This window comes from Alnus glutinosa, chromosome 11 (genome assembly GCF_958979055.1).
Source record: "Alnus glutinosa chromosome 11, dhAlnGlut1.1, whole genome shotgun sequence".
NCBI classification, from domain to species: Eukaryota; Viridiplantae; Streptophyta; class Magnoliopsida; order Fagales; family Betulaceae; genus Alnus; species Alnus glutinosa.
In genome coordinates this window covers 1,102,792-1,130,069 of record NC_084896.1, presented here as the reverse complement: position 1 = coordinate 1,130,069, position 27,278 = coordinate 1,102,792, and the positions used below count along the sequence as shown (strand labels likewise).

Below are 27,278 nucleotides of genomic sequence, written 5' to 3'. Positions count from 1 at the left end.
AATTAATTAAAAACACAAGGGGTGGCTGCCGGTTGCGGTCACCCCCGAACAGCGGGGGTGGCCGCGCGGCCTCCCCCGACCAGCGGGGGTGGCCGCGCGGTCACCCCCGACCCTTGGGGGTGGCCGCGCGGCCTCCCCCGACCCTTGGGGGTGGCCGCGCGGCCTCCCCCGGCCACCCCTGCATCATTTTTTTTTTTAATTTTAATTTTTTTTTTTAAAAAAAAAAATATATTTATTTATTTTTTAATTAAATAATCAATATATAATAAATTATTATTATTTAAATTATTATTTTACACAACTTTTCAAAATACCAATCATTATACACAACTTTTTAAACTTCCAATCATTTTTTACCATTAAAATATAATATTTTTCAATCTCAAAATTTAACATCCAAACACAATTTTTTACCTCGATATTTGTAAATAGAATTAGAATTCAATTCTAATTCTCAAAATTCAATACCCAAACGCACAGGTACTCCCACCTGGATATTTGTAAATAGAATTATTATTTCTTTAATCATTAACTTCTTCTTTGACATCTAATGGGATTACACTGCCTCTCAGGTACTCCCACCTGGATAAATGCAAGCATTGTAACCTACAATCAAAGAGAGAAGAAAAAATTAAGAAAAGCAAATAACATTTCAGAAGAGTAGCAAAAGACAAAGCAAGCTAGAATTGTCTGCTTTAGAGACTCGGCCATGGTGATAGACTTTGAGGTGCATAATTTTAAAGGAAAGCCCATTAGAATGAGGATTTCTATGCATACACCCCCAAAGATATGAAATTTGGGCAAAATAAAATAGGGGTTATGGGACTTACTTATCCATTTGAACGAGGATATATGTGAAATTTGGGCAGCCTAATAAGGGGGCCTCTAAATCAAGCTTTAGGGAAAGAAGTAAATTTAATCATTTAATTAATACTTTAACACTCCACCCACTTGTGGGTTCAAACTCTCTTTTAACTAGTGAAGTTCAATACGTGTAATATTTTATTGAAATTGGAAATAAATGAATAAGATAACGAACTCATGACATTTGCTCTTATACCATGTCAATAGGAAAATGTAAATTTAATCATTTAATCAATACTTTAACACTCCCTAAACAATGACACAAGATGCATGCATACTGACCACTATATAACTTCTTTTAATACTGCTTAAGTTTATGTTTCATAGAAAAATGAAGGCGAGCAAGCTTACTAGGATTTATGGATGTGAGGGTTGCAGATTGAGAGAAATCACAGTTCCATGGATTCTTTGCATGGGTTTGGTAATAGAGATTCATGGCATAGGCAGCATGTGATGATACAGTGTTTGGTTCAAAGCAGGCACCTCCTGGTTGGATCAGGCCGCAATCAATGCCTTGGCCACAAGCATAGTCAAGATCTTGCTGCAATTGAGCATCAGAAACGCCAACCTTAGGAACACACCAGCTTGCTGCAGTCGGTTTGGGAGATGGGTTGGCAGGTGTAACAGTGGTTGGAGTCTGATGAGGACAGACAAAAATAAAAAGCAATGTTATGACACGAAATAATGTTGGAATGGAACCGTTGTGCATGATTTAATTAAATAAAGAGCCAGCATGAGCTAAGAGCTATATATGTGAAGTGTCAATACTCACTTAATCCAAAAACTTAAGCTGATAGACAATAAAAAAATTTAATCATTTAATTAATATTCTAATCGTAAGAAGGAACTCCTGCTGCATTTAAAACATCAATATGCCTTTAAAAATGATCCATATATATGATTAATCCGCTCACCAGGCTAGTCTTTGAAAGACCGACATCATAAGTCATGCTAAGGTCAGGCTTGTAAAGCCCAAATGCACGTTCAGAGGCTGGTCCAGATTTCAAATTCTCGTCATACAAGGCAAAGATATATGTATCCACGGATTTTCCAGGCATTAGAGGTGTCCCAACCATTGATCTAAGGTGTGCAATCAAATTCCCATTATAGGCCCTTGCATTCTCAATACTAGGGCCAACTTCATTGTTGTCCCCATGGTACGGCCAGCCCGTCTCAGCAATCATAATCTCAACATCTCTAAATCCCATTGCATTCAGGGCAGATCGTACAGCATCTACCTGCACATTGTGAAGTATCAGGTATGATTCAGAAATTGAATCGAGCGTAGGGAAAAACAAAACAGGAACGACCCCAGTGGAGCAAATCCTGCTTAAAGTCCAACGTCAGTGTCGTGGACTCGTCGACAAGCGACGGATAAGAACACCTATCTATGTCCCAAAGTAGCATTGTCAACCTTTGTTTATTCCTATTATAAGATAAGATATTGGGCCTGACTTCCCGCCCATTAAAACTCACCTGAGCGTCAAACATGTTCGTGTACATGATTCTATTTCCCATGTCGAAACTACCGGAGTTGGGCTGGAACAGGCAAAACGCGAGCATTTCGGGCCTGGGATCGCTCTGGTACGCGAAGAAAGGATAGGGATTGATAGTGAAGGGCGAGCCATTGTCCTTCTGGAACTCCAACAAGCCTCGGAGCGGGTCCTGGAACACCGGATTGAACAATCCAGAGGAGGGTGGGTAGGACTGGCTCAACACGGCCATGGAGTGGACCGTGGAGACCCGGACCTTGCCTCCGAGAAAGGCCCAATTGAGGGCATTTTGGACATTCCTCATGGCCGGAAGGAGCTGAGAGATCAAGCCCTGATCCATGGTCATCAAGACCTCGTTGCCAACGGTGATGAGCGTGATGTTGCTGGCGGGGTAGTAGGGGACCACGTTCGAGTTCACCCATGCAGTCGCCGAGTTCAGGTCGGAGGCCAGCGCCGGAATCTCGCTGTTGGCAGCACCGATAACGATTTCGATGCCTGTGCCAGCAAGGGCCTTGATGATGGCACCGTCGGCACCGTAGAGCCGGACTTTTCCAATAGTCGTGGACTTGAGGAGGTTCACGGTCGCCGCCGGGGGTGGAAGGTTGTCCGTGGCTTGGCCATAGTTTACACCGATAAATGATTGAGGTTCTGTAACACAACACAAATAGAGAGAATTAGAGCGTATGAACAACCCAATTGAGTTGGTTCCCATTTTCCCAGCTACCATTCTTTGCAGCTACTTCACAGGAATTCAAAATCTTCGAATTTCCAGGAAAAGTGTTAGACTATTCTGGTGGATTTTGATATTATGATTTAATTTATGCATTAATTGTAATTAAAAAAAAAAGTTATTCTTTTTACATACCTTTTGTATTTTTTTTTTATGTACTTAGAAATAGAGATTATTTGTATTGTAAATAATTAAAAATAAGAGAAACAATGTACCCCTTTGAGTTTTATCCTGTAAATGTTAATCATAGACCGAACCACATAAAAAAAAAATTCTACCTTTCATTTTATATTTCTATAGCATTATCTTTTTCTTTCACAAAGTGAAAATTACCGGAGAGATACCGGAATTCAAAGACCAAAAAAAGAGTTTTAAGAGTATACTTGGATCGTAGACTTTATAAACCTTGAGCAAACATCTTCCTTTAAAGTGTATTTTGTAAAAGAGTAAGGTTTAATAGACTTTATCATAGTATCAGAGCTTCGAGCCCTTGGACAATGTTAGGCATTCCTTCCTGTTGTACACATGTTAAGATATACTTAGGTTGAAGGCTTTATAAGCTTTGAGCAAACATCTTCCCTCAAAGTAAATTTTGTAAAAAAGTAGGATTTAATAAACTTTATCAAATAAAAGCTAAACCGAATGATAACGAACCTGCAAAGTTAAAAGCGGAGATGAGGAGGGAGAGAGAGAGAAAAAGTGAAAGCGTTGCCATGGTCGCGCACTTGGTCTCTCGCGGTGTCAGAAAAAGAAGCAAGAAAGAAAGTATGACAAAAAGATTTAAGACAGAGAGGGAAAGCGATAAGGGAATGGAGGGTGTATCAGTACGTATATATAGAGCGGTAGAAACGGACCGGGTGTGTTTGTATGCGACTCTCTGTTTTTGCTCGGTGAAATTTCTCAACAACCTTAGCCTGGAGCCTGGAGAGGACTCGCGGTCGTCGAGTGGAAGTGGGACCTTGTGTTTTTTATTTTTATTTTTATTTTTTTAACATTTTTGGCAGTAAAAGGGAGGGGTAAAACGGGAAATCAAGAACTGTCTGCCATTCTCCTTACGTTTTTTTTGCATTGAATGTCGTTCATTTTTATCCAAGTCACTGGTCACAAGAATAAAGACTGTTTATTCTGTTAAATTGTACCTTTGTTTTAATATATAAGAAATAATAAATTTAATTATTTAATTAATATTCTTTTGAAAAAAAAAATCCTAATAATGTTTAAAGTTTAATGAATCTAATAAAACAAATAATCAATTTCATAAATACGTACACAACCAAACCAATTTAATTAGTTTAGATTATTTTTAATTTTCTAGCAACAAGGAGTTAAGGCTTGGGTCGTTGGGTCTTACTGTATCATATGTAATAAATAAATGGCCCCAATATTTTAACAACGGTCCACATGTAACAAAAGTCTTAATTAGTCGCTGTGGATCAGAATTTTGATGGAAATTGCTTTAAAAGGTTGAATCAACCACTTCCTCCCTCTTAACTTGTTCAATGGGGCAATGACTTACCAAATATTTATTTCCTTTAAACTACTGCTCGATTTTTAATCATTCCACTAAACTTTAACAAAAAAAAAAAAAGTGACAATCGGTCTTCTCAAATTATTTGAGATCTTCAATTTATTCTTAACATTAGCTTGAATGAAAGGAGTAATGCTATACACATTAAACTATATAATTATTCTACAATTATGTTGATGTAGTAGGGTTTAGTAGCTATTGAATATATAACAATAGTGATAATTGCTGAAAGGGCGAAGTATTTGAAATGTAAGCATTCCTCAAAATTGTTCCAAGAGCTAGAGAAAGCTTCTGACTTTGTGTGGTATTGCTCGAGATTTTCTCAAGTTTGAAGTGGGAAATGGAAAACACATTCACTTTTGGCTGGACAATTCGCACCCGTTTGGTCCTTTATATGAGAAATATGGTTTTCGCATCATATATGACTCACAAAGCAATTTGAATGCAAAGTTGAACTCTATTCTCAGAAATGGAGATTGGTGTTGGAATCTGGCCAGGTCTGAAGCTTTGGTTGATATTCAAAGTATACTCTCGAATGCTCATCTAGATGCTGTGGATAAGCCTATTTGGACTATAGCTCGTAAGGGTGTCTCATATGGTTTTCCCATGCTATTCCAAAACAAGTGTTCATCTTATGGCTACTTATGCTAAACAGGTTAACCACAGGAGAACTTCTTGTGGCTTGAGGTTTTCAGGGTGACATACAATGTTTGTTCTATAGAAATGAAACTGAGAGTCGTGATTACGTTTTCTTCAATTGCAGTTTTAGTTCCCAAATCTAGGGAACTTGTATGCAACAGTGCTCTAACCTGAATATTCCTCTGGACTGGTAGAGCGTTATAGAGGAAGGCTGCAACAAGTGGAAAACTAAAAAGCTTATGGGAGTTCTCCACATACTGATCTTAAGCTCTACTAATTACCATTTATGGCATGCTAGAAATAAGATTAAATTCATTGGTCAGCCAAAAACGGAGAAGCTGACTCTTAGAGTGATCTTCTGGGAGGTTCACTCTCGAATTTCAGGGAAAGGCAAGTTTAAGAAGAATGTGGAGAATGAAACTCTTTACCAAATGTGAAACATTGATGGCTCTGTTCTGTTTTGATACCAAAATTTTTGTTTTTATCTTGTTGTAACAGAGTTCTCTTTTGCTCTGGTTTTGTTGTTTTAGTTGGTCTTGTTGGACCTATGTTTGTATGTTGAAGATTGTTAGTAATAAAATGCTCTCTTATTCATAATAAAAATTAAAAATTAAAAAAAAAAAATACACCCTAAAATATCAACATTGTGAAATATTAACATGGAATTAAACATTTCTAGAATGAAAAATACATCAGGTGAACTTAAATTACAGTCACTTGTGGAGCATATGATGCATTTTCTGTTAAGATAATAAAAAATGAAAGCACGGAATAATTTGAAGGAATCACTATTTTAATATCAATAATTTATTTATTTATTTCAATGCATAGATCCAATTGTAAACACAATAGGATGTACGGTCAATCTCATCACTACTTTTTAGAAAGAGATGTGATTATCTGTCAACTTTTTACACAATTATTTAATGTGATAGAAAATATAAGATAGTTGTGATTTTTTTTTTTTTAAAGAGCTTATGATTCTCTGTCATATAAAATAAATATGTTTTTAATTTTAGAAAAATCGATAGAAAATCATCTCTTTTTAAATTTTCGCACTAAGAGCACTAGCAGCAGATTTCCAACCATTTTCCCTACTTTAGGGAAAATTTAGGGAACCAAACCACTCTTTTTTTCCCTATAAAAAAACACTCCACAATAGATTCCCTTAATTTTTCCTATATCAATTAAATACTTTTTTTTACTCTTATTTTATTCTTTTTTCTCTTTCCTACTTTTATTTTTTTTATTCTCTTTCTTGTTCTCTCGTATTTTAGGGAGAGAAGGGAGAGATGTTCTTTCCAGAGACCAGAGAGGAGAGAGGAGAGAGAGATATTTTTTTTTTATTAAAATAAGTTATTGGGTAGCTACAGTACTACCCAATGTATTGGAAAGCACTATAGCTTCCCAAGCATGAGACCCTAAAATAGGGTAACTGCTGTGACCTGTTATTTTGCAACTTTTTTCAAATTTTCCCTATTTTAGAGAATAGAACTATTTATAGGGTATCTGCTACTAGTGCTCTAAGAAGACAACATAAGTCACTTCCTCCACGTGGCTGCGTGTATACGGGGAGCATTAAAGGCGAGTTCCTTTTAGGTGGGAGGGAGGTGGGAACTTGACTTCCAAATTCACTCATAAAAAATAAATAAATAAATAAAGACTTTCAAATTCTGCGTTGCAAGCATTCCAAAAGAATATAGGCTGAAATAATCATTTTAAAAAAGAGTGAAAGTGAAACAAATCAAAATCAAAATCCTAAATTATTAAAAAAAAGAACGATAAGAATGTGAACGTTGAATTTTTCAAAGGAAAAAAGAGGAGAACGTGGTTCACTTTTTTGAAACATTTGAGTCAGCAATACTTGTGGCCCGGGAAAAAAAAAATTATGGTTAAAGTATAAATATAAAATGAGAATACCTTCGATAACAATGGACCGTAAAACTCTCAATTTACAGTATTCAATTATAAATTGACAATTTATAGAAAACCAAAAAATACAATAAAAATAATATAAACATGAAAACACCCAATTCCCTACACATCTCTCTTCTCTGTAATCTCCACCGAACCCTTGCCTCTGTCAGACCTACCTTTCTAGCCGAAGCTTCCGTCGGAATCCATGGAGCCGGCCACCATCGAAATTCACCCAGATCTAAGAACACAGATCTTCGTCCAGATCCGACTAAATCGACCTTGGGCTTCCCCGTTGAATCTGGCTGAACCGATCTAGGAAATCCTGCCGTTGAATCCAACCTCGGGCTTCACCGAATTGGGTTTGGTGGGTCAGGGGAGTGGGTTTCCGAGGTGCTGGGCAACAGTGATAGACCTAGCCACTCCACTTTCCAGCGCAGATTTGGAGGTGGCCGTCGGCGGAATCCGGCAGCAGGTGGGGCTGAGAAGGTGGTGGTTTTTGAACACCGGTTGGGCTTTTAAAAGGGAAAATATTTGATGCTTTCATGCTTAATGTATTTTAGTCTTTTAGATAATGTGTCAACTCTTTATTGGATGCTGTAAAACATCACTTTTACAGCCCATCCTTATAGAAAGGACCCTCATATAAAATAGGGTTAAATACCTTTTTGGTATTGGTAGTTTGAAAACTTTATTTTTTGGTACCTCAATTTCAATTTATTTCACATATGGTACCTGGGCTTTGGGAAAAAACGAATTTGATACCTCTGTCTATTTTTCCGTCCAAAATTTAACGGATTGCCAAGTGTCTACTATAAGGTGTTGACACGTTTCACAATCTAAAAATAAAAAAATTAAAAATAATAAAACTTATATATATATATTAAAAACTTAAAAAAGAAAAAGAAAGAGAGGGGTGGCTAAGGGCCAAATGGGGATGGCATTTTGGCCAAGGGGGAGGCTCAGCCACCCCCTTGGTCTGGGGGTGGCCAAACCACTCTCAATGGCTCAAAAAAAAAAAAAAAAGGTAAGGGTTTTGGCCCTTGGGGGTGATTCAGCCACCCTAAGGGCCAAAACCCTTACAATTTTTTTTTTTTTTAGAGAGTTTTGGCCTATGGGGGTAGTTCGGCCACCCCCAAGGGCCAAAACACTCACTCTTTTTTTATTTTTTCATGGGCAATTGGGGGTGGCCGAACCACCCCCCATAAGCCACCTCCTTTTTTTTTTCCTTTAAAAAAAAAAGGTTTTTATTATTTTTAATTTTTTCTTAATTTTTAAACATTTTTATTTCCTTTTTTTTTTTTTTAAGATTGTGCCACTTGTCAACACCTTAGAGTAGACACATGGTACTCCGTTAAATTTTGGAAGAAAAAATAGACGGAGGTACCAAATCTGTTTTTTCTCAAAACTCAGGTATCAAAAAATAAAGTTTTCAAACCACAGGTACCAAAAATGTATTTAATCCTATAAAATATACCGAGTGGGTTTGGTATCTCTTCATCTTCAAATTTTCAACTCCTTCTTGAGTCTCTTGTGTACTAGGAAAAAAAAAACGCATTTTTTCTACAATACCTTTCTTCTCAACTCTACACTACATCATTTACAACACAAACCAATATTTTCTTTCATTCAACAGATAGTATCAGTCACAATATGGTGAAGCGATGCTTTTCACGATGTGCCTGAACCGCCTATTAACCCAAAATTTATTCATTAAGATTCTAACTCCTGCAAAGATCAATATTTTCAAGATTTTTTTTTTTAAAAAAAAAATCTTCATCTTCCCAAGTTCCCAGTACTCAAGAACGAACCTCCAAAAAAACTTGCTGAGAAATTTGCCCATCTGTTTCGGCCTGAACTCATAATTTAATTCATTTCTATTTCTCAACAATTTATAGATCATTTCATAAAGAACTAATCGACACAAATAAGCTTTAAAAGGTTTATTCCTCCACACTTTAATAGCAAAAATTGGCCAAAATTTCTAATGAGTAAGACCAAAATTTTTAATGGGTAGAAGTCAAATAGACTGAAAATCAAACTATACTTATTAATTTTTTTTTTTTTTCAAATGAACTAGAGGGGGGGGGGGGGGCATGGCCCCTACCAGTCACCCCCAGCTCTGTTGAAAGGTGTCAACATGTGATTGGAGAGTGTTAAAAAATTTTTAGTGCCTGACATGACTCCAATCACATGCTGAACGTATCAGCAAGTTGTAAAAGAATTATAAGTATAACCTTACTCAAAAAGACAATATAAAATTTCTATACAAGAGTCTAGAAGGCCTCATTGCAACAGTTTTGAAAATACATTAAAAAACAAAAACAAAAAACCATATTCTCAAAACTATTACAAACAATTCAAAGTACAAAACATTTTTTTAAATGTAGATTCCACCCAAAAAAAAAAAAAAAAAAAATCAAATATCTCCCTTAAACTACTACTCAATTGTCAATATCCTCCCAGGCTACCAATTGTGTCAAAGTTCCTCCCTCAAACTAACAAAAAATGCCAATGTCCCCCCTAAGGCCAACAAAAAGATAAAAATAACCCTAAATTTTTTTCAATAAAACAAAAATGTCTTCATAAATTCAAAAAACAAAAAAACAAAAAATTCAAAATTCAAATAATAAAGAAAAAAGGGAAAAAAAATTATTTAAAAAAAAAAAACGAAAAACTAACTGAAAATTATAAAAACAATTTTTTTTTTTTTGGTGAAAAACTAGTTTTTTTTATATATAACTTTTCGTTATTTTAAATTTTTTTTTAAAAAAAATAATTTTTTAGTTTTTTTATAAAAAAATTAATAATTTTATAAAGAGTATTTTTGTCATTAGAGGGAGACATTGACATGTTTTGATAGTTTATGGGAAACATTGACATAATTGGTAGTTTGTTGGGACATTGAAAGATGGTAGTTTGAGAAGGTTATAAGTACTTTTTTCCAAAAAAATAAAAAATACATTTCACTTTTATATCACTTTAAAACACTTTTCTGTGTAGTTTATTTTATTTTTATTTTTTATATCAGATGTAGTTTTTTTTTTTTTTTTTTTTTTTTCTGAGAAAGAGAAGAGGTCACTTACTCCCACATCGGTTGGGCAGAGTGGCTACCAGCCTACCCAGAAAATCTTCCTCAAATTTTGATTCACTCTTGAACCAGCCTCTTATGTCAAAGACGACAACTAATCCGATATAATAATGGTCAGATGAGGCCAATATTATACACATTTCAATCCCATGCGGTCGTTATGTCTATTGTGAGGCACTGAACTAAGGATCATGTATTAACTAACTGACCAAATTGGGCAGCCCCCGTACAAAGAGGCCAGGTGCAACGCATCTGCCCAGAGCCCGAAGTGCAGGGCCCTCAGCCCTCTATGTGGACTATCACATTACATGCACTTCGAACCAATTACAAGAAGGGATAATTGTACCATTAGTCCATGTAGTATGTCATAATTATTTTTCATTCTTTATGATCTAAAAAATTTATGGAAAGTCATTGTGGTTAGCAATAATTACAAATCGATCCTTAGAGTCAAATTCCGTTAAATTTTTTAACAAATTCTGTCAAATGCCACGTCAGCACCACGTATCGCCAATAAAATGGCAACACGTGTCCATCTTAATAAAAAAATATAAATTTATTAAAAAATAAATAAATAAACTTAAAAAAAAAAAAAAAGGGAAGGCAAGAGGTGGCTGGGCCACCCCTTGCTTTTTTGTTATTTTTTTTTTGAATTTTAATTTTTTTAAAAATAAATTTATTTATTTATTTTTTAATAATTTTTTTATTAAAATAGACACGTGTCGCATTTTTATTGGTTTGACGTGACGCTAACGTGACATTTAACAAAATCTATAAAAAAAATTTAACAGAATTTAACTTTAGGAATCGATTTATAATTATTGCTTACCACAATGACCTCCCATGAACTTTTTAAACTATAGGGAGTGAAAAATAATTGTGGCATACCACAGGAACCAATGATACAATTATTCATTACAAGAATCCCGATCCAAGACATTGATGAACTACAAGATAGGAACTTTCCACCATCAAATCATTGGGTCAGGATTCTCTCAAATTATTTATCCGAATTTAAAAGAATTCGAACAAGTGATTATGAGAAACCACTTATAAAATCCACCTAACCGGATAAGTGCTTGAATAGCCCAATTTTTATTTGGTCAGGTAAGTCCCATAAGTGGTCTCTCACAATCATCTGTCCAAATTCTCTAAAATTCAGATAAATAAAATTTGAGAGGATCCTAATTTCATTGGAACACCTTAGCAATAAATTACTCTCGAGATCTCAGATAACGAAGGCAAAAACAAACCTCATTTTCATGATAACTAAACTAGTATTCTTACATCCAAATCCACAGTTTTAATTGTTCTTTGATGAATAGCCAAAATATTCCAAGATGAGTAGTGTTAGATACTATATTTTTATTTTACAATTGTCCAGCAATGTTAACGTGACACTCCAAATCAACCATTGAACCTTTTTTAGTAAATAAGGATTAATCCAAGGGTTAGTTAAAAGTGTCATGTCAGTCTTGTTAGATAAATGTTTGATAGAATTATAGTATCTAGCATTTTACTTCTAGGAAAATATAGGAAGAGCAATACAGCTTAACAAGTAAAGAAATTTTGACAAAGCAAAAACATTACAGTAAGTTCTCGTTACAGCACAAAGGCAGGTTCAAAAACCTCAGAAGAAGACACTCATCCAGAAACAAAGACACTCATCCAGAAACAAACTTTGCAAAAGAATCAAGCAGAAATTTCCGGTGGTTTGATAAACCAAAACAATAAACAGCAGCATAACAAACAGACCATGAATGTATGCCAACTATATACCAACTTCAATTGAATCAAGGAAAAAAGAAATAGAAGCCACCCGTCCATCCAAGGAATAAAATAAGATATATGATCTGGAAATGGCGATTAAAATAGTTCCAATTACCCTCCCGAGTGAGAGACTGGCGTGGTTTCAAAGTGGCCGTCTTTAAATACATGAATGAACTGTTGTGGCAAAGCATGCTCCCCCTGAAATAGAATATCGGTAAGCCTTCCAAAGTTATCCCAATGAACAGAAACTTAATTTACTTCCATCTTGGTTTTATTTTATTTTTTTTTTATAAGTAAAATTACAATTTGTAATGCGGTCGTACTTCCATCTTGGTTTTATTGATACACTTCAATTGGGATAGATGCAATCTCCATTTAATGCAGATAGTATATGAAAAGATAAACAGCCAGCAGACAACATACTACACAGTAACATAGTTCAATACATTGCATTTATTTTATTTATGATTTTTTTGCAGCCTCTAATAATTGGGCAAATAATGCAAACTTAGAGTATACAGAGTCTAAAATATAGGTAGAAAATGAATAATAAAAAAATCATCAATTCGCAAAAAGTGTAATCCAGCAAATAAAAGGATGGGTAGTGACTAGAAATCCTAATGCATCATAGCCATGACTGGCGGCTACCAGGTTGTTTAGACTCGGCACCAAGAGATATGCTTTTTCTAATGCCAGTTGACCGCCCCTTACAAAGCTGACTATACTGACTCTATGTGCCATATAACCAAATCTAGACTCTCTAGTCACCCTTACCAGACACCAGTGTGCACGACCAATGCTAGTAATCGCCTATAAGATGGTCAACTCACCATCTTTACTCATACAACCTCTGGCTAGCATTAGGTCAGCATGGGTGGAAAGAACTTGGTGTCATGACCATCTCAAGCAAGTCTCCTAGATTTGCTGTTTACTCACATCAATCCTTATGCTAGCTACTTTGACATGTAAACACTACCAGTAGCTAGTATTCACAACAAAAATCCTTGACAAGGAGCATGTACTGGCCAATAACCAATGCACCTGAGTTTCCTTTGATCACCAGAAGCCTTTCCCAGCACATTTAGAAAACTATTAGTCTTTTGACAAAAATATCAGATTTTCATATTCATTATGCCATTCTAACTTTTCACGATGTAAATTTTTGAGGTCAGACTAATTGATTATTGGCGTTTGCCATTAAAATATCACTACATACAACACATACTAAAAAATTAAATTTCTTAAGAACTTGGTGAGCACTACTTTAGGAAGGCATGGAGCAATGCATCCTTAAGGTCAATTTCACCAGTCAACTGTAATCGATCTATGATAACACTGATCAATGCCAATCCAGAGCCATCCAAAAACATCCAACTATACGAACCAAATATCAAATGTAGCACAACAACAGGCCAGCTCTACCAAACTTTAAGTAAAAATGAAACTATAACGGCAGTCAAAAGTAAATAAGAATATATTTTGGGCAAGCTATTCGAGTAAAAGATTACGAACCATGAACACTACCTCCCTTCCTCCAAGAACAAAAAAAAAAGTACATGTATATGCCCATTCATAAGAAGAAAGGAAAAAGAGGAGAAGAATAACCAAGAATTACATTTAAGAAGTCAAAAACAACTACACAAGATAATGCTCAAGGGAAAAAGGAACCACAAGAGAAATGAAACAAGGAAACATACCCAATCAGCATCAGGCGCAGCACCAGGTACCAATACATTGATCTCACTTGACTTAGCTGTTGTTATAGATGCCTGAAGAGACTCTTTGCTTAAATATAATTGGCAGCCTGCTGTATTGTCCACTGAAATTGTTGGAGCCGAACCCTGTAAAAGCCACATAGGTAAAAAACTGAGATCACACTACGAGTTTATATACAAGGAATTGACACCATTTTCAATCAAAATTTATTTCTATGCCTTATTAGGATGAAACCTGGGATAATAACATCATTGGATTTCAATATGACATCATAGAACTATGAAATGTTTTATGGGGGGAAACAAGGATACCTGGCATTGCACCTCAACCCCATTGCAATTTACAATCTCACAAGCAGCCACGACATCCTGCATTCTCAAGAAACCATTATAAATTAATCCATATACCTCAATATGTATTGCTTCCATTAATCAAAAAAGTTATTTTCAAAAAAAAAATATATATATATATATATATATATATCATACTAACCCTAAATAGAACTCCCATCTTAGTGCACTTGTCAATTGTTATATTGTTGACTTTCCCTGCACACATGGCTCAAATATAGAAGAGTACCCCATGGATTGATAGACAGGTAATTAAACAAAAAATACATTTTGTCATTAGTCTTTAGCAGTCATAAATTACCTTGAATCTGCAAGACAGAATCTTTGCATCCAAAAACATATACAGACTGTTTTGCATCACAGTCATCAATAACCAATTGTTTTTTTCCAATTTGATTCTCAACAACCCACCTGCCAGAAATACAAAATTGGTGAAAATAGAGAAATCACATACTGGCATCAATTCCTTACATAAAGTGAAACAATATAATGAAGATCAGCATACTCACTTACGGCCCATTTGAAGCTCTAACTTTGGTGGTCCTGCTTTAGAAAAAGAACGCGAACTTGTACGACCTTCTTTTTCGCTAGCACCCACAACACCAGTTCTATCTGCACGGTTCTTTGTCTTCATATCATCTGTGACCTTTCTCAGACCTACGACGTCGGGAATCTAGATCACAGTTGCCCAAAATGCCCATAGAAAAAAACAGAGAAAAGAAAAGGACAAACAAATGAGGGGATAAAAGGACACACCTGTAGTCACAGGCTTCCCAGAACTAATCTCTTGGAAAACAGCAGCCATTCCTTCTTTTGGGCGTGATGATGAAGCCTGAGAAGATTCTGAACTGAAGAGAGAAGCTGGTGGAGGAGGAGGAGGGGCAGGGGCTCCTGGTGTAGGAGCTTTTGGTGGAGCAGCAGCTGGTTTTCCAGTAGGACTCCAAACTGGGCCCAGAGGATAGTTATTCTTAACATAATCTCTCAAGCCAGGTAGATATAGTTCCTTCATGGCTTTGGCCCACTCAACATGATTTGGGTCTTTGTTTTTGTACTCTACAAGAACCTGAGTTTCACAACAAAAAGTGTCAGTACCTTGCCACTGAAAAATTTAGCTCATAAATCCATTACATAACTCAATACTGCAAGAAAGAATGTTTGCAAATTAGGCCATGTAATTTTGGGCTACAGTACATTACCCACAGTGCAATGGAAGCATCAGACATCAAAAGAATTTGAAATCCAATAATTCTATACATTAATCTTTCCATAATTAATTCTTTTCCTTTGAGATGAATCAGTATACATCAGATACAGCAAAGACTACGTAAGAAAATAAAGGAGGATCGACTACAAAGTTTTTCTTCTGATCCATATTTTGCTTCAACAGCAGTTCATTATCCCTTCCTCATCTTTCTATGGGAAAAACAACATAAGTAGTTCATGGTAGCATTTTAATGCAAACTACTGGCATCCTGAAAATACATTTAGATTACCTTGTTGTTGTAAAATTCAGCCATTTGCCAACTTTCTTCCACATGTGCAATAGGCATGCTCATACCTTGAAAAAAAAAAAAAAAAGAGTCAATGAAATCATCTGCTTCTGACTTACAAAAACAATCAAATTTTTCTCTTACCACACTCTTTGCCAGTATATGCAATCCATGCCAAAGCTGAGAGACTGTCAGTAGCAGACTTCAAGTGGTTGAAATAATCAGATCGCCTTCCTTCTGTCAATGCATTTGCTTTCATGATCACTTCATTCAATGGCTTGAGAAATTCAGAAAATCCCGCAAGATCAGGCTTCTGCAAAATAAGATGAAACCCATAAGATCATTGCCATTAGCTCACCAGCAGTAACACTGCAAAAGATATTAAAATTAGATAACGACCCACACAACCTATCACTTTCCTTAGCATCATTTCCACCACTCTCATGCCTATTAGTCAAAAATCAAGGCATTCAAGTACTCATGTCACCAGAAAACTTCCACTTGAATTACAAGAAGAAAATGATCATTCAAAAATCACGTTAACGAACAAGGGTAATGTTCCACAATCAGAATTCTCAGAAGCAATAACCTCAAAATAGATTTCTCTTTTTTGAATTAATAAAAGATTAAAAAAATATATATATATTCGCAACTAGCTTTACCTATGCTAATGTGGCCATTCTCAATGGGGTTTTTTGGCTAGCATTCTAAACCAATTGTGGTTCACCACCATACAGTCGATTAACTTCATTAATCAACTGCTTACAAATGAGAAATGAACATTCACCAGATCAGATCCAAATATGAAAAATCCATACAATTCCTCCTCTTTTTCTTTCTCATTTTGCGAGAACATTAGACCTATATACTATCATGCTGTCAGTGCAAACAAAATTAAACTCGCTCAAGTTGGCCATTTTCAAGATTCAAACCCTAATGACTCAGATTGTAATTCCATCAATTTTATAAGCTAAAGTTATGCTAATCCAGATTTAAATTTTACTAATTTCTTTTTGGTGAATGAATTTCTATTAAAAACGAAACAAAATGTATCATATAAACTTAAAATGCATCGACGAAAATTTCTTAGTTATTAAAAGAAAATAACTGACCTGAGTTTGTTTGGCCTTGATGAGAAGCTCCTTCTGAACATTGAAAACTTCTTGCACTATCTTCGTGACCTCCAACACCTGTCCCCCGATCTTCTCAGCGGCGCTCGATACCCTACCCAAATACCGCCCAATCAGATCGTCGAAGGCCACAATCGACGGATCCGACGCCGTTTCTTCCCCAATCCCATGCGCACCCGATCCCAACCCGCTCGACAGCGCCTCCAGCCGCGCCACCGCCGACTCCAGCCGAACTATCAGCTTCTCATCCATTGGTCTCTCCCTCTCGGATTTTTTGTCCAAAGCACACACAATGTATCAGTATGTCCCTCTCAGAAGGTGCAAATCTGGCGCGTTTCGTTCCGATACATTGAGGGAAGGCGGGGGGACACGTGTTGTTCCGAGAGAGAAGACAAGGAATAAAGAAATTTGATATGATTTTGAAGACCCACTACTGAAAGCCCAATAATAAAGATAAATTCCTTTAAACTTTATTGGAAGAATTTAAAATTAATGTCAGAATTCGTTGATTTTTTACAGTTGCTCAACCGCAAAACCACTTCCTCGTGGTGAACAGTTAAAGGCCCACTACAGAAGCCCATTAGTAAAGGATAATGTGATTTTTATATATATTTTAAAAAGATTAAAGATTAACATATAGATATATGTCAATTTAATAAATTAAATTTTAAAAAAATTCTTCTAATGTTTTATGTTTTTTTTTCTTTATTTTTTTTTCATAAATAGTAACAATTATAATTGATACCATCTGAGGATTAAATGTGCCATTTGTTCTAGGATCACATGGTATAAGTCATAGACTCATGGGTTCAAATATTGTCAAGCAAAAAAGATGATAAATAACGTATAATAATTAGGAGAAATGTTTTCTTATATTTTCATTTTATTCTCTCGTCTTTTCGAGTAATGCTATAAGGAGGATCTTTGTCTTTCTTGAGTGAGGATAAATAACTTATAATATTTAGGATAAATGTTTTCTTATATTCTCGTTTCATTCTCTTATTATTTCAAGTAATGCTATAAGGAGACTCTATGTCTTTCTTGAGTTTTTTCAAAATTGATGTGGCTTTTAAAATTACCAGTGATCTATTACATATCTAATGGTGACTTTAAAAGCCACGTCAATTTTGAGAAGATTCAAGAAGAACATGAGTCTTCTTTTTAGTATTACTCTATTATTTCATTTTAAAAATTAACCATTAAATTTGTAGGATCCGCACATGAGTCCTATGTGGGTCTTACAGATCCAATGATTAATTTTTAAAATGAAAAGATGGGAAAATGACCTAAGTGTATTAAATAGAATGTCTAGTTAATTAGTATTCTCTGTATACTTGAACATTTGCAAATTAATATAGGAATCCACCGGAACACCAAACTAGGCTTGTTTGATAAAGATTTTTTAGGTGTGTTTTGTTTTTTAATAGCAATAATAAGTAATTGAGGTGATATAATGTAAAAAGAATTTGTATGGAAAAGTGAAAGAATTTTGTTTTGTAGGGAGTATTTTTGTTTGAATAATAATAATAAGTTATTGATGTGATATAAAAAAAGAAGAAAAAAATTTATAATGATTTTAAGTAGACTATTTTTTTGAACAAGTGAAAGTGGGGGGAAAAAATATTTTAAATGCCACCTCATTTTTTTATAGACACTTAATGAATACTTAATTGTACATGTAGAATTACTTAAAAAGTGGGACAAATAGTTATATCACCACTTATTTTTTTAAAAAAATAATAATTTATTTAATTATTTAATTAATATTTTAACTCTTATATTCAATGTTTATATTAAAAAAAAGAAAAAAAGTGATACATGTTCGAAAAAAGCAATCATATATCTAGATTCCGCACAGGACAAAGTACCAATAAAGCACGATCAATGAATCAATGGCACCTTCTTTTTCTGACCATAAATCAACGAAATGATCACTGTCAAGCATGCAGAGACCTCTAAGGCAGGAAGTGCACATGGTCCTTAACAGCTTATTCACTCATAAAATATGGTGCTTCCAAGAATAATCTCTCAGGTAATGAGTCCCTAGGCTCGAGGTTAACCTAGGAAGGTCAATCTCACAAGCAATGCTACAAATAAGTCAGGTTGATCAAGCAGATCTTAGACAATGGGTGTATTAGTCTCTGTCTGCAAAAGATCTTTAACTCTCTAATATTCTCGAAGCGTGAGAGAGCAATCGTCTAATGGAGTGAAATTTAGAAGGTTAAATCGGTTATTATTGGACCCCATTTCCTCGAAACAACAATCACTTGAAAATATTCGTTCACAATATATGCATTATTCTCTCTCCGAATGGCCTTTGGAGTTTGAAGAATCATTCTCTTCCTTATTAAACAAACACTGACTTAAGCATCAAAGTATTCTTCTACTCGTTGGCACACCCGACAAGGCTATACGTGCTCGTTTTCCTTCCTAATATTAAAAGTTTGTTGACTTGAAGTACAATCTCCGACCAACTAATTCTTCAAAATATAACTAGTAAAGACAACTGGATTGAACATAATTAAAAAGACCATTATGGTTAACCATAGCAGAGATGGACTTATCAACAATGAGCTTGCTAGTTGCTACTTTCATCATGAGCTGCCTTTGTCATAATTCATTTTGCCCAGTGTGCTACTTTTTTGTGAAGCTTTAATTTGCAGCAATATATAGAATAGTTGAGTCCTGTGAGTATGAATTCCCTACGTTTTTTATACACATCTCACACATCTCTCTACATGTATGATATATACTACATCTTTCATAATAATAATAATAATAAGAAAATTAAAAATTAAAAAAAAAAAAACAAACAAACAAACTAACTACGTAAGATGAAAGATATATTTTTCTATGACTTATGCGTATAATTGTAATTGAAAATGAGATGATGCCATGAGGATTGTCGATTGATTCGGTTGATCATGAGGCATGAGACTTTAATCATTAGGCGTGAAGGAGTCCTACAATGGAGTGACCCAACTCTATTTCCATTTCAAGGTGTAGGTTGGTAATGGAGCCAGCCATGGCAGCCTAAAAGTTTTAGGGCCCCCGGCCTCACTAAATTTCAAGCCAGGCTCGGGCTTAGAATTGACCATTGATGGGCTAGCCCGACCCAGGCTTCAACTGCATTGCTTGACCGGTTGACCTGGGCCTACCTATTTCTCTGTGCCTGCGCTGAGCAATCAACATGATTGCTTGGTGCTGTCCCGGCTCCTAGTTAAATCATAGCTTAAATTCATATTGATAAGAAATAGTAAATCTAATAAGTTTAATCCTAACTGAAATAATGAATCAATTGTAGAGTTATATATATGTTCAAACATTTTTACTTAAAAAGAGAAATGTTTGGTTTTTATTTTTTTTGTTCCTTGTTGTGTGTTCAGAGTTGTTCTCTAATTGTTTGGGGTTTGTTATGTCTTGTAAGTTTTGTTTGTACAGTTATTTCTTTTGTCTATAACTTATTCATCGAAAAGAAAATGTTTGGTTTTTATCTTTCCTCATCTCTTATCCATTTTCATAATAGAAGTAAGCAAATCTACCATTGAATATATAGAATAAATTTAGTGTTTATAAAAGAGATGGGTAAAAAGATAGGTAAGAGATGGATGTGTAACATTTCTCTTACTTCAATACCATATTAAATTACTAGTTATCTTAAAAATTTAAGCTAATAAAAAAATAAATTTAATCATTTAGCTAATACTTTAATACATTAAGAGGTCATTTTTCCTTTTCTTCATAAAATTCATATATATACAAATTCCCTTCGCATCATAAAAATCTTGCATTGTTTATAAGGTGAAAAGTTAGAGAGTAAAAACGCAGAAATATTGAATATTAAATATGTTTGTTGTTTTGTGTTTAGAGTGTTTTTTTTTTTTGAAAAACTATTATGATGTGACCTATATAAAAGTGAAAATGGTTTTTCTACTTCTAGATTCAACTCAGCTGAAGCATAAGGGTGCTTAAAATCAGCTTGGACAGCCGAGCCCTTATCGAGTACTCGATCAGCTCAGCTTAGAAATGTACAAGTTGTTGTAGTTAACAGTTAGAGGCATTAATTGCCAACCACAACCAATTTAGACAGTTATCAAATTTTCATAACCGTAACCACTTCGCCTTACGCTGTTAGCGATTTTAAAATAATCATCAGTTAACAGTTATTGAAACTCATAACTGCACCGCATAACCACTTTTTAGAAATTGGTCTTTTACCTTTTGGACCTTCCTTAAACCTCTTTTTAGAGCCTATTTTAGATGGTTTTAGGCTTCTTTTTTTTTTTAATAATTAGAAGACTTCAAAATATAACAAAATTTAAGAATATTATTACTATTTTACGAGTAAAGATCAATTTCATTAAATTGAAAATAAAAAATTCTATATCAAACATATGTATATATAGGTTAGCGGTTAATAATCATCTTTGTCTACTCTTAGAGCGTGATTATGTAATTAGCTATTATTAAGCGGTTAATAATAGCCACGCTTGTTCACTGGTATGTCCTTAGCCTCGTGGCATTGCAGAGGCCGTTGACTAACGAAAATAGAGAAAGAGAACTAGAGACAAAAGGTATATGGCCATGTGGGGGCCGGGGGGGAAGAAGGAAGCTATAGATGGCTTCGGCAGTCCTATCGCCATCCTTGTACCGGCACACATGTGGGCACAAACAGAGAGATCCCTTACGATCACAATGGCTAAAAGGTGACACGGTGATGAGCATTAAGAATTCAGTTGCCAGGAATTAATTAAGCACAATTTGTGCCGGTGGCCCTGTGGGTGAGGACGACAACCATGCATGCAGAGTGGTCTACATCTACTGTTACACTTGGTGGTCCACTGATGGTGGTGGTTGCTGCAGTAAGAGGAATGGGCTCATTACAACAAACAATGACGTAACAACAGCCCAGTTCGCCCCTGATAACGACAATGCTTGGATCGTAACGTTGGTGAAAGCTGCGTTGCGTGGTCTTCTTAATTAGGTAGGTGGTGAGTACTGAGTAACCGAGTTTTGAAGCATTTTATTTTTATTTTATTTTTATTTTTATTTTGAAAAAAAAATCTTTAATGTGTGGATTCAAATGTTTATAAAGTTTTAACTAACAATAAATAGAATTAATATTTTAGCATTTTCATTCACGTGTAGATTCAAATTCTCCCTAAATATATAATGACATTTACCGTATTTGTCTGATTTACCGTATTTTATTTATTCTGTATTATTGTACATTAATTCTCTGATTTATATTTCCTAGTCTGAGTCAATTTAGGTTTATTTGTATAGGTAACTATAAATAGGCTCCTCTTATACACAGTTTAAAACATACATAAATATAGCATTCTATTCAGAATTTTCCAGTTATTTTATCATCCAAAATGCAAAATATTATATTGAAAATGGATGAATGAAGGAGATAAGGGGTTAGAAACATTCCTATGATAATATGTTAAATTATCGGTTATTTCAAAAGCTTAAACGGATAGAAAAATATAAATTTAATCATTTAATTTTTTTTTTTTTTTTCTGCAATCACTGAAGGGAGCAAGGAGTCGAAGTTCACAGATAGTCCAACCTTTTTGGGTGACATTATGCATATTAATTAGAGCTTTCCCACTATACTAATTGGAACAAAAAGGGGGGAAATTCTTATGTTTGGAACTTGTTTTTGTTTTTAGTACAAATTCATATGCAAATTTAGGATGCGGTTAAGTGAAAAAAAAAAAATTCAAATTTTACCATGTTTTTTTTTTTCTTCTCATGAAATCTATATACTCGGTACAAAGTTATAAACTTCAAACGCCCATAATATTCATAGTGGGTTTTTTAAATTTAGAATCCACATTTAAATTGAGTCCACTCCCATTTTCAACATACAGACAGACTTATAGCCTTCACATGTCAAAGTAAATATATATTTACACGGCCTGTTTCAATGTAACAAATTTCACAATACATGATTCAAAAGTATCAGATTCAATAAAAATGAAAAAGGTAAAAAAATATGCACATCCAAGGCTTGTAATTTCTTCGCTATAAAACTATAGGGAAAATTATACTACAAAATAATCTGACCTCAGGGACTACCATGTCTTATATATAGACGACGATCATCTCCACCTCGATCTCTCTATATCACCACCCCCTTCATTCTTGGATGAATGTGTTATTTTTGTCGACATATCCGCACGGGAGGGGTTGGGGTCTTTCTCTCGGGCTGCTCGATGTTCCTGCAGAACATGAAACAAATACCTAATTCAAACAGCAGAAAAGGAAGAGCATTAGAGTTGGTGCAGAGAAATATGTTATCAAATATACCATTTCTTATCCGTTAAGACTTTTCGGATAAATGCGATTTAACATGGTATCAAGGCAGAAGTCATGAGTTCGAACCTTGACTCTATAATTTAACCAACATCTCCGTTAAATATTTCACATGTTGGGCCTCATTTATTGAGAGAAATGTTAAAGTACTAACCAAAGTGCTTGCTGCCAAATCAGCATCATAACTATGCTATTGGCACTAGGTGATCACTGATAATGAAAGCAAGATTGAAAATTTGCAACTGGAAAGCAAATAACGAATAGAAAATCCTGGAAGAGCACAGATGTAACAGAAAGCCCAAATGGCTCAATACATAATATGCAAATTTTCCTTATACTAAAAGGATATGTAATATGCCCCTTCTCCAAAAATATGTGACTAGAATAAGAACTGCTTGGTTCGAATTCCTAACTCAATGCCAGGAATTGAGTGTGCATCTCAGCTTGCTTATGAAGGCAATAGTTTAACAGTATGAGGTGAACTATAGTATAGTGATCATCAGCTGGACAGAACACTGTAAAATTAGTATAAGATTATAGGTCTGCCACAAGGCTTACCGAACGAAAAGGGAAGTCATCTGCCTCAAGCATATGAACAATTTGCCCCATCTTTGGGCGCTTATTGACATCCAAGTCGATACAGCGGAGACAAACTAGCAATGCCCGCTTTAAAGCTCTCGGAGGGGGCTGAACCTCAATCAGGGAATCCACAAGCTCTTCTCCACGACGACTTGCTACCATCCCTTTAAACCAATCAACCAAGTTCATCTGAAACACATTTAGTGGAAAGATAGTTATGACTTTTGACAGTGGTAAATGCTAGACATGGATGCTATAAAAGGCTAAAATTTGGTTCACCTCTCCAGCTGGTCTCGAATAATCAATTGGGCTTCTCCCTGTAATTATCTCCATGAGTAAAATGCCAAAACTATACACATCACTCCCCTCGTTAAGCATACCCGTGCTTGCATACTCGGGAGAGACATATCTGCAGTAAAATAATGATAACTAAGCCAATACTATTTCATCTTGAAAATTGACTTAGGAAAGTGATGGAGAACAAACCCAAATGTCCCCATTACACGAGTAGTCACGTAGCTTGCTTCTGATCCTAAGAGCTTGGCCAGTCCAAAGTCAGACACTTTTGGGTTCCATTTTCTATCTAGAAGAATGTTACTGGATTTTACATCACGGTGCACAACTTTGGGTTCTAATCCTTCATGCAAATAGGCTAGCCTGAAACAGAAATAAGCACCATAAATAAGTTGATCTCGTCATGAAAGAAACAAGATAAGTGAATAATAATGAACTAATGAGAATCATAGAAGTGACATATTAGTGCAGTGACAGGAAATTCAACAATTTGTAGTAACTTTTTTTTTTTTTGGTGGTAATTTTTGTCATGAGCATTATTTTAAGACAATTGAAACCTTCTTTTGACCAATCATAATGAAACTAAACTGACGAATGGAATACACACCCTTTTGCTGTCCCAATGGCAATCCTCATTCGAATATCCCAGGTCAGAGGGCTAAATGGGCCTACATCACCATGCAACCATTGCTCCAAATTCCCATTGTCAACGTACTCGTACACAAGCATCCTGAATGGACATTGGTTCCCACATAAAAATTAGGGAATTGTCATCTCATTTTCATTTCAAAATACGATGATACAGTCATGTGGGAACATGGAAAGTACCTTTGAGCACCTTCTGCGCAATAGCCTACTAGACCCACCAAGTTCTTATGCCTTACTTTCCCTATGGCTTCAACTTCTACCTTGAACTCCTTCTCCGCCTGACCCCTGGAAACACGAGGATGACAGCATTAGAAGGTTTATCCATAGTATCATTGACAACAGACTGATCATCCAGAAAATAATTTCAGTCAATAGTCCAAATCAGATTAATTTTACAGCGCTTTGTCCAAAATAAATGCTCAGCTATTTCTATAGAGGAACCAACTTGCACCCGTTGAAATTTATATCTCAAATATTTAAAAATACAGGCACGTGCTCTTGGTTAGCTGGAAGCAACCACAGAATTCAACGTAACCTTACTAATAATGAAAGGTTTCACATTCTCAATTTTATTTTTCTAAGTCCACCATTTTCTATCTGTTTATGCTTTTTTTTAATAAGTGGTAACATAATATCATAGTGACTCTATAGTTTATCCTCACTTATTAACATAATTTCTACAAAATCTTGAAATTTATAAAACCGGGCAAAAGCTCATTATTTGTTAGAAAATGCACTCCGATTTCTCAAGAGTCTGATGAGATTAGTTCTTAACGGTCAGCAGTAACTTGATTAAAATGTAATACGTGTCAACCAAAAACGCAAACTAATTCCTTTCAAGAGCATATATAATAATAAAAATAAACATAAGGGAGCTTTAAGAAAGTAGCAATTATGAATATGAATATAATATGGATAAAAAAAAAAGAAAAAAAAAAAGAACAAAAGCAAATAAAGAAATAAAGAGTAAAGTAACCATTTCCTTTTCCTAGGACTCCACAACAAAGACAGACTGTTACCGACACACAAAAACATGGTCCAGATCGAAAGTGACTGATCAAAATTTTCTTCTCACTTGTTCTTGGTACAAGTAGAGAAATTTCACTTCGACCCCAAAAAAATTAACAAAACAGTCAAGAAAACTAAGTAAGAACGCCCCACAGCAAGAACTATAAATTACAAACTTGGATCTAACAAAGATAAAATAAACATTTCAATAAAACATAATCGAAAACAGGAACTTGACGATATATCTGGGATCTAACATAATAAACCACAAAGAGGTGAAATTTTTTCATGGAAAATTAGAAAAACATGAATTTGAAGCAAACTATTTTCTTTGGAAGTAAACAGGGCCTAAAAAATACTTAAAATTTTGACGTACTTGTTGTTGAGAAGGTTCTTGACAGCCACCACCGACCCGTCCAGCAAGACTCCTCTGTAAACGACGCCGTAGCCTCCCTCTCCAATCACGTTCTCCTTCGCGAATCCACGTGTCGCACGCTCGAGCTCCTTCAAGCTGTACCAGCGGCCCCACCCGATGTTCTCGGGATCCAAAGACGCGTCACTCCGGCTTCCACCGGACACGTCACTTTCTCCGCTCCTATTCCCTCCTTTCACCTCATCCTCCAGCTCCGCCTCTTTCAAATCCGCATTTCCGATTTTGACCTCCGCTTTCTCCGACTTCACGTCGAGGCCCAGGGCCTTGATCTCCACGATCTCTTTCGAGACCAGCGGGATCATCCCCGAGCTGTGCTTTACACGCATTTTGCGCTTCCGAGAATTTCTGCTAAACCAAACGCAGAGAAAGATCGTGAGGAGGACAGCGATTGCGCATAGCAGGAGGATCCCGACCACGACATAGAGTTTCAGGTTGAGAAATGAGGTTTTAGAGGTGAGCCTGTGGGGGAGAGACTCGTCGGAAGCTCGTACTTCGCCGGAAACCGTCATTGTTCCCGGCGAGGTGAAGTTTGTGAGACCGGGAATATTTTGTCGATAATGGGAGAGGAACACTGAGATAAGCGAGAGACGTTGGCTTCAGAGCGTTTGGTTGAAGAGAAAATATTAAAAAAATTCTGAGAGAGAGAGAGAGAGAGGGGAGTTTCAACGGATAGAAAGTAAAAAGGAGGCAACGAGTGAGGGGAAAAAGTGAGCAAGAATTAATTTAATTATACTCTGGGTTTGGTATTGGGAGACTATTACGGAAATGCCACTGTGAAGTGATTAGCTCCAAATGACTAAAATAGCCTTTATGATTGGGTTTAAATGTTTAATGTGAGTAATTAGTAGCCAAGTTGTGCATATTAAGCAAGGGATTCATGCTAATAGAAGTTAGCAAGATGAACTTGCTCCTTTCGCTAAGTACTAAGATGTATATTTGGCAACCTCAAAATCGAATTATTCGAACATGGAAACACAATAATGAGTTGACATTGGTGATTGCTAAAGTAGTTATGATTTGTAATTTGTTCCTGCTATCTAATTTCAACCTATTTTGGTGGTTCAAACAAAGAGCAGTACTATAAATGCCAATTATTTCACAAAATCATTGTCCATTGATACAAAAATTGGTAAGGAATTATAATGCAATACCATATCCGTCATTTTCATTGTTGATATTTTGTCATAACATGCTCTAAGCAATATATATTTGTATACGAGCATAGGATAATAATGTATTAACGTAACAATTTATATGACACTTAAAAGTCAGTCATT

General features: G+C 35.4%; 3 protein-coding genes across 4 annotated transcripts; all 3 read right to left on the bottom strand.

Annotated features, from left to right (window-relative positions):
* Window positions 1-503: 503 nt before the first annotated feature.
* LOC133882015 (glucan endo-1,3-beta-D-glucosidase-like) lies at window positions 504-3,902 on the bottom strand. Its single transcript, XM_062321099.1, has 5 exons — window positions 3,742-3,902; window positions 2,341-3,005; window positions 1,779-2,102; window positions 1,216-1,501; window positions 504-606 (listed from the first exon to the last, which is right to left on the bottom strand). The coding sequence occupies exons 1-5, from the start codon at window positions 3,800-3,802 to the stop codon at window positions 569-571; spliced, it is 1,374 nt and encodes a 457-aa protein (XP_062177083.1). The 5' UTR covers window positions 3,803-3,902; the 3' UTR covers window positions 504-568.
* A 7,908-nt stretch (window positions 3,903-11,810) lies between these two features.
* On the bottom strand, window positions 11,811-17,128 carry LOC133882169 (cyclase-associated protein 1). The gene is made up of 10 exons (XM_062321282.1): window positions 16,698-17,128; window positions 15,730-15,898; window positions 15,589-15,653; window positions 14,852-15,158; window positions 14,605-14,752; window positions 14,397-14,506; window positions 14,238-14,293; window positions 14,057-14,113; window positions 13,727-13,870; window positions 11,811-12,227 (listed from the first exon to the last, which is right to left on the bottom strand). Exons 1-10 carry the CDS (start codon window positions 16,965-16,967, stop codon window positions 12,141-12,143), a joined length of 1,413 nt encoding a protein of 470 aa, XP_062177266.1. The 5' UTR covers window positions 16,968-17,128; the 3' UTR covers window positions 11,811-12,140.
* Window positions 17,129-22,608: 5,480 nt separating this feature from the next.
* On the bottom strand, window positions 22,609-26,682 carry LOC133882406 (probable receptor-like serine/threonine-protein kinase At4g34500). Of its 2 annotated transcripts, none has more exons than XM_062321568.1 (7): window positions 25,945-26,682; window positions 24,741-24,845; window positions 24,520-24,642; window positions 24,105-24,275; window positions 23,898-24,027; window positions 23,598-23,807; window positions 22,609-22,967 (listed from the first exon to the last, which is right to left on the bottom strand). In XM_062321568.1, the coding sequence occupies exons 1-7, from the start codon at window positions 26,508-26,510 to the stop codon at window positions 22,863-22,865; spliced, it is 1,410 nt and encodes a 469-aa protein (XP_062177552.1). In that variant the 5' UTR covers window positions 26,511-26,682; the 3' UTR covers window positions 22,609-22,862. The 2 variants fall into 2 exon arrangements, with proteins under 2 accessions (XP_062177552.1, XP_062177551.1); XM_062321567.1 differs by having other exon boundaries at window positions 22,609-22,945.
* Window positions 26,683-27,278: the final 596 nt, after the last annotated feature.

What these genes read in the sequence shown, in the direction of transcription:
- LOC133882169 (XM_062321282.1), bottom strand. Translation starts at nt 16,967, where the DNA reads ATGGATGAGAAGCTGATAGTTCGGCTGGAGTCGGCGGTGGCGCGGCTG. An exon ending in GAGCTTCAAATGGGCCGTAA is followed by an intron (nt 14,507 to 14,604) that starts GTGAGTATGCTG and finishes TATTTCTGGCAG; the next exon opens with GTGGGTTGTTGAGAATCAAA. An exon ending in AGATGGGAGTTCTATTTAGG is followed by an intron (nt 14,114 to 14,237) that starts GTTAGTATGATA and finishes TTGAGAATGCAG; the next exon opens with GATGTCGTGGCTGCTTGTGA.
- LOC133882015 (XM_062321099.1), bottom strand. Translation starts at nt 3,802, where the DNA reads ATGGCAACGCTTTCACTTTTTCTCTCTCTCTCCCTCCTCATCTCCGCT. An exon ending in GTCTTTCAAAGACTAGCCTG is followed by an intron (nt 1,502 to 1,778) that starts GTGAGCGGATTA and finishes TGTCCTCATCAG; the next exon opens with ACTCCAACCACTGTTACACC. An exon ending in CCTCACATCCATAAATCCTA is followed by an intron (nt 607 to 1,215) that starts GTAAGCTTGCTC and finishes CTTTGATTGTAG; the next exon opens with GTTACAATGCTTGCATTTAT.
- LOC133882406 (XM_062321567.1), bottom strand. Translation starts at nt 26,510, where the DNA reads ATGACGGTTTCCGGCGAAGTACGAGCTTCCGACGAGTCTCTCCCCCAC. An exon ending in AAGAACCTTCTCAACAACAA is followed by an intron (nt 24,846 to 25,944) that starts GTACGTCAAAAT and finishes TCGTGTTTCCAG; the next exon opens with GGGTCAGGCGGAGAAGGAGT. An exon ending in ATGACTTCCCTTTTCGTTCG is followed by an intron (nt 22,946 to 23,597) that starts GTAAGCCTTGTG and finishes CATGTTCTGCAG; the next exon opens with GAACATCGAGCAGCCCGAGA.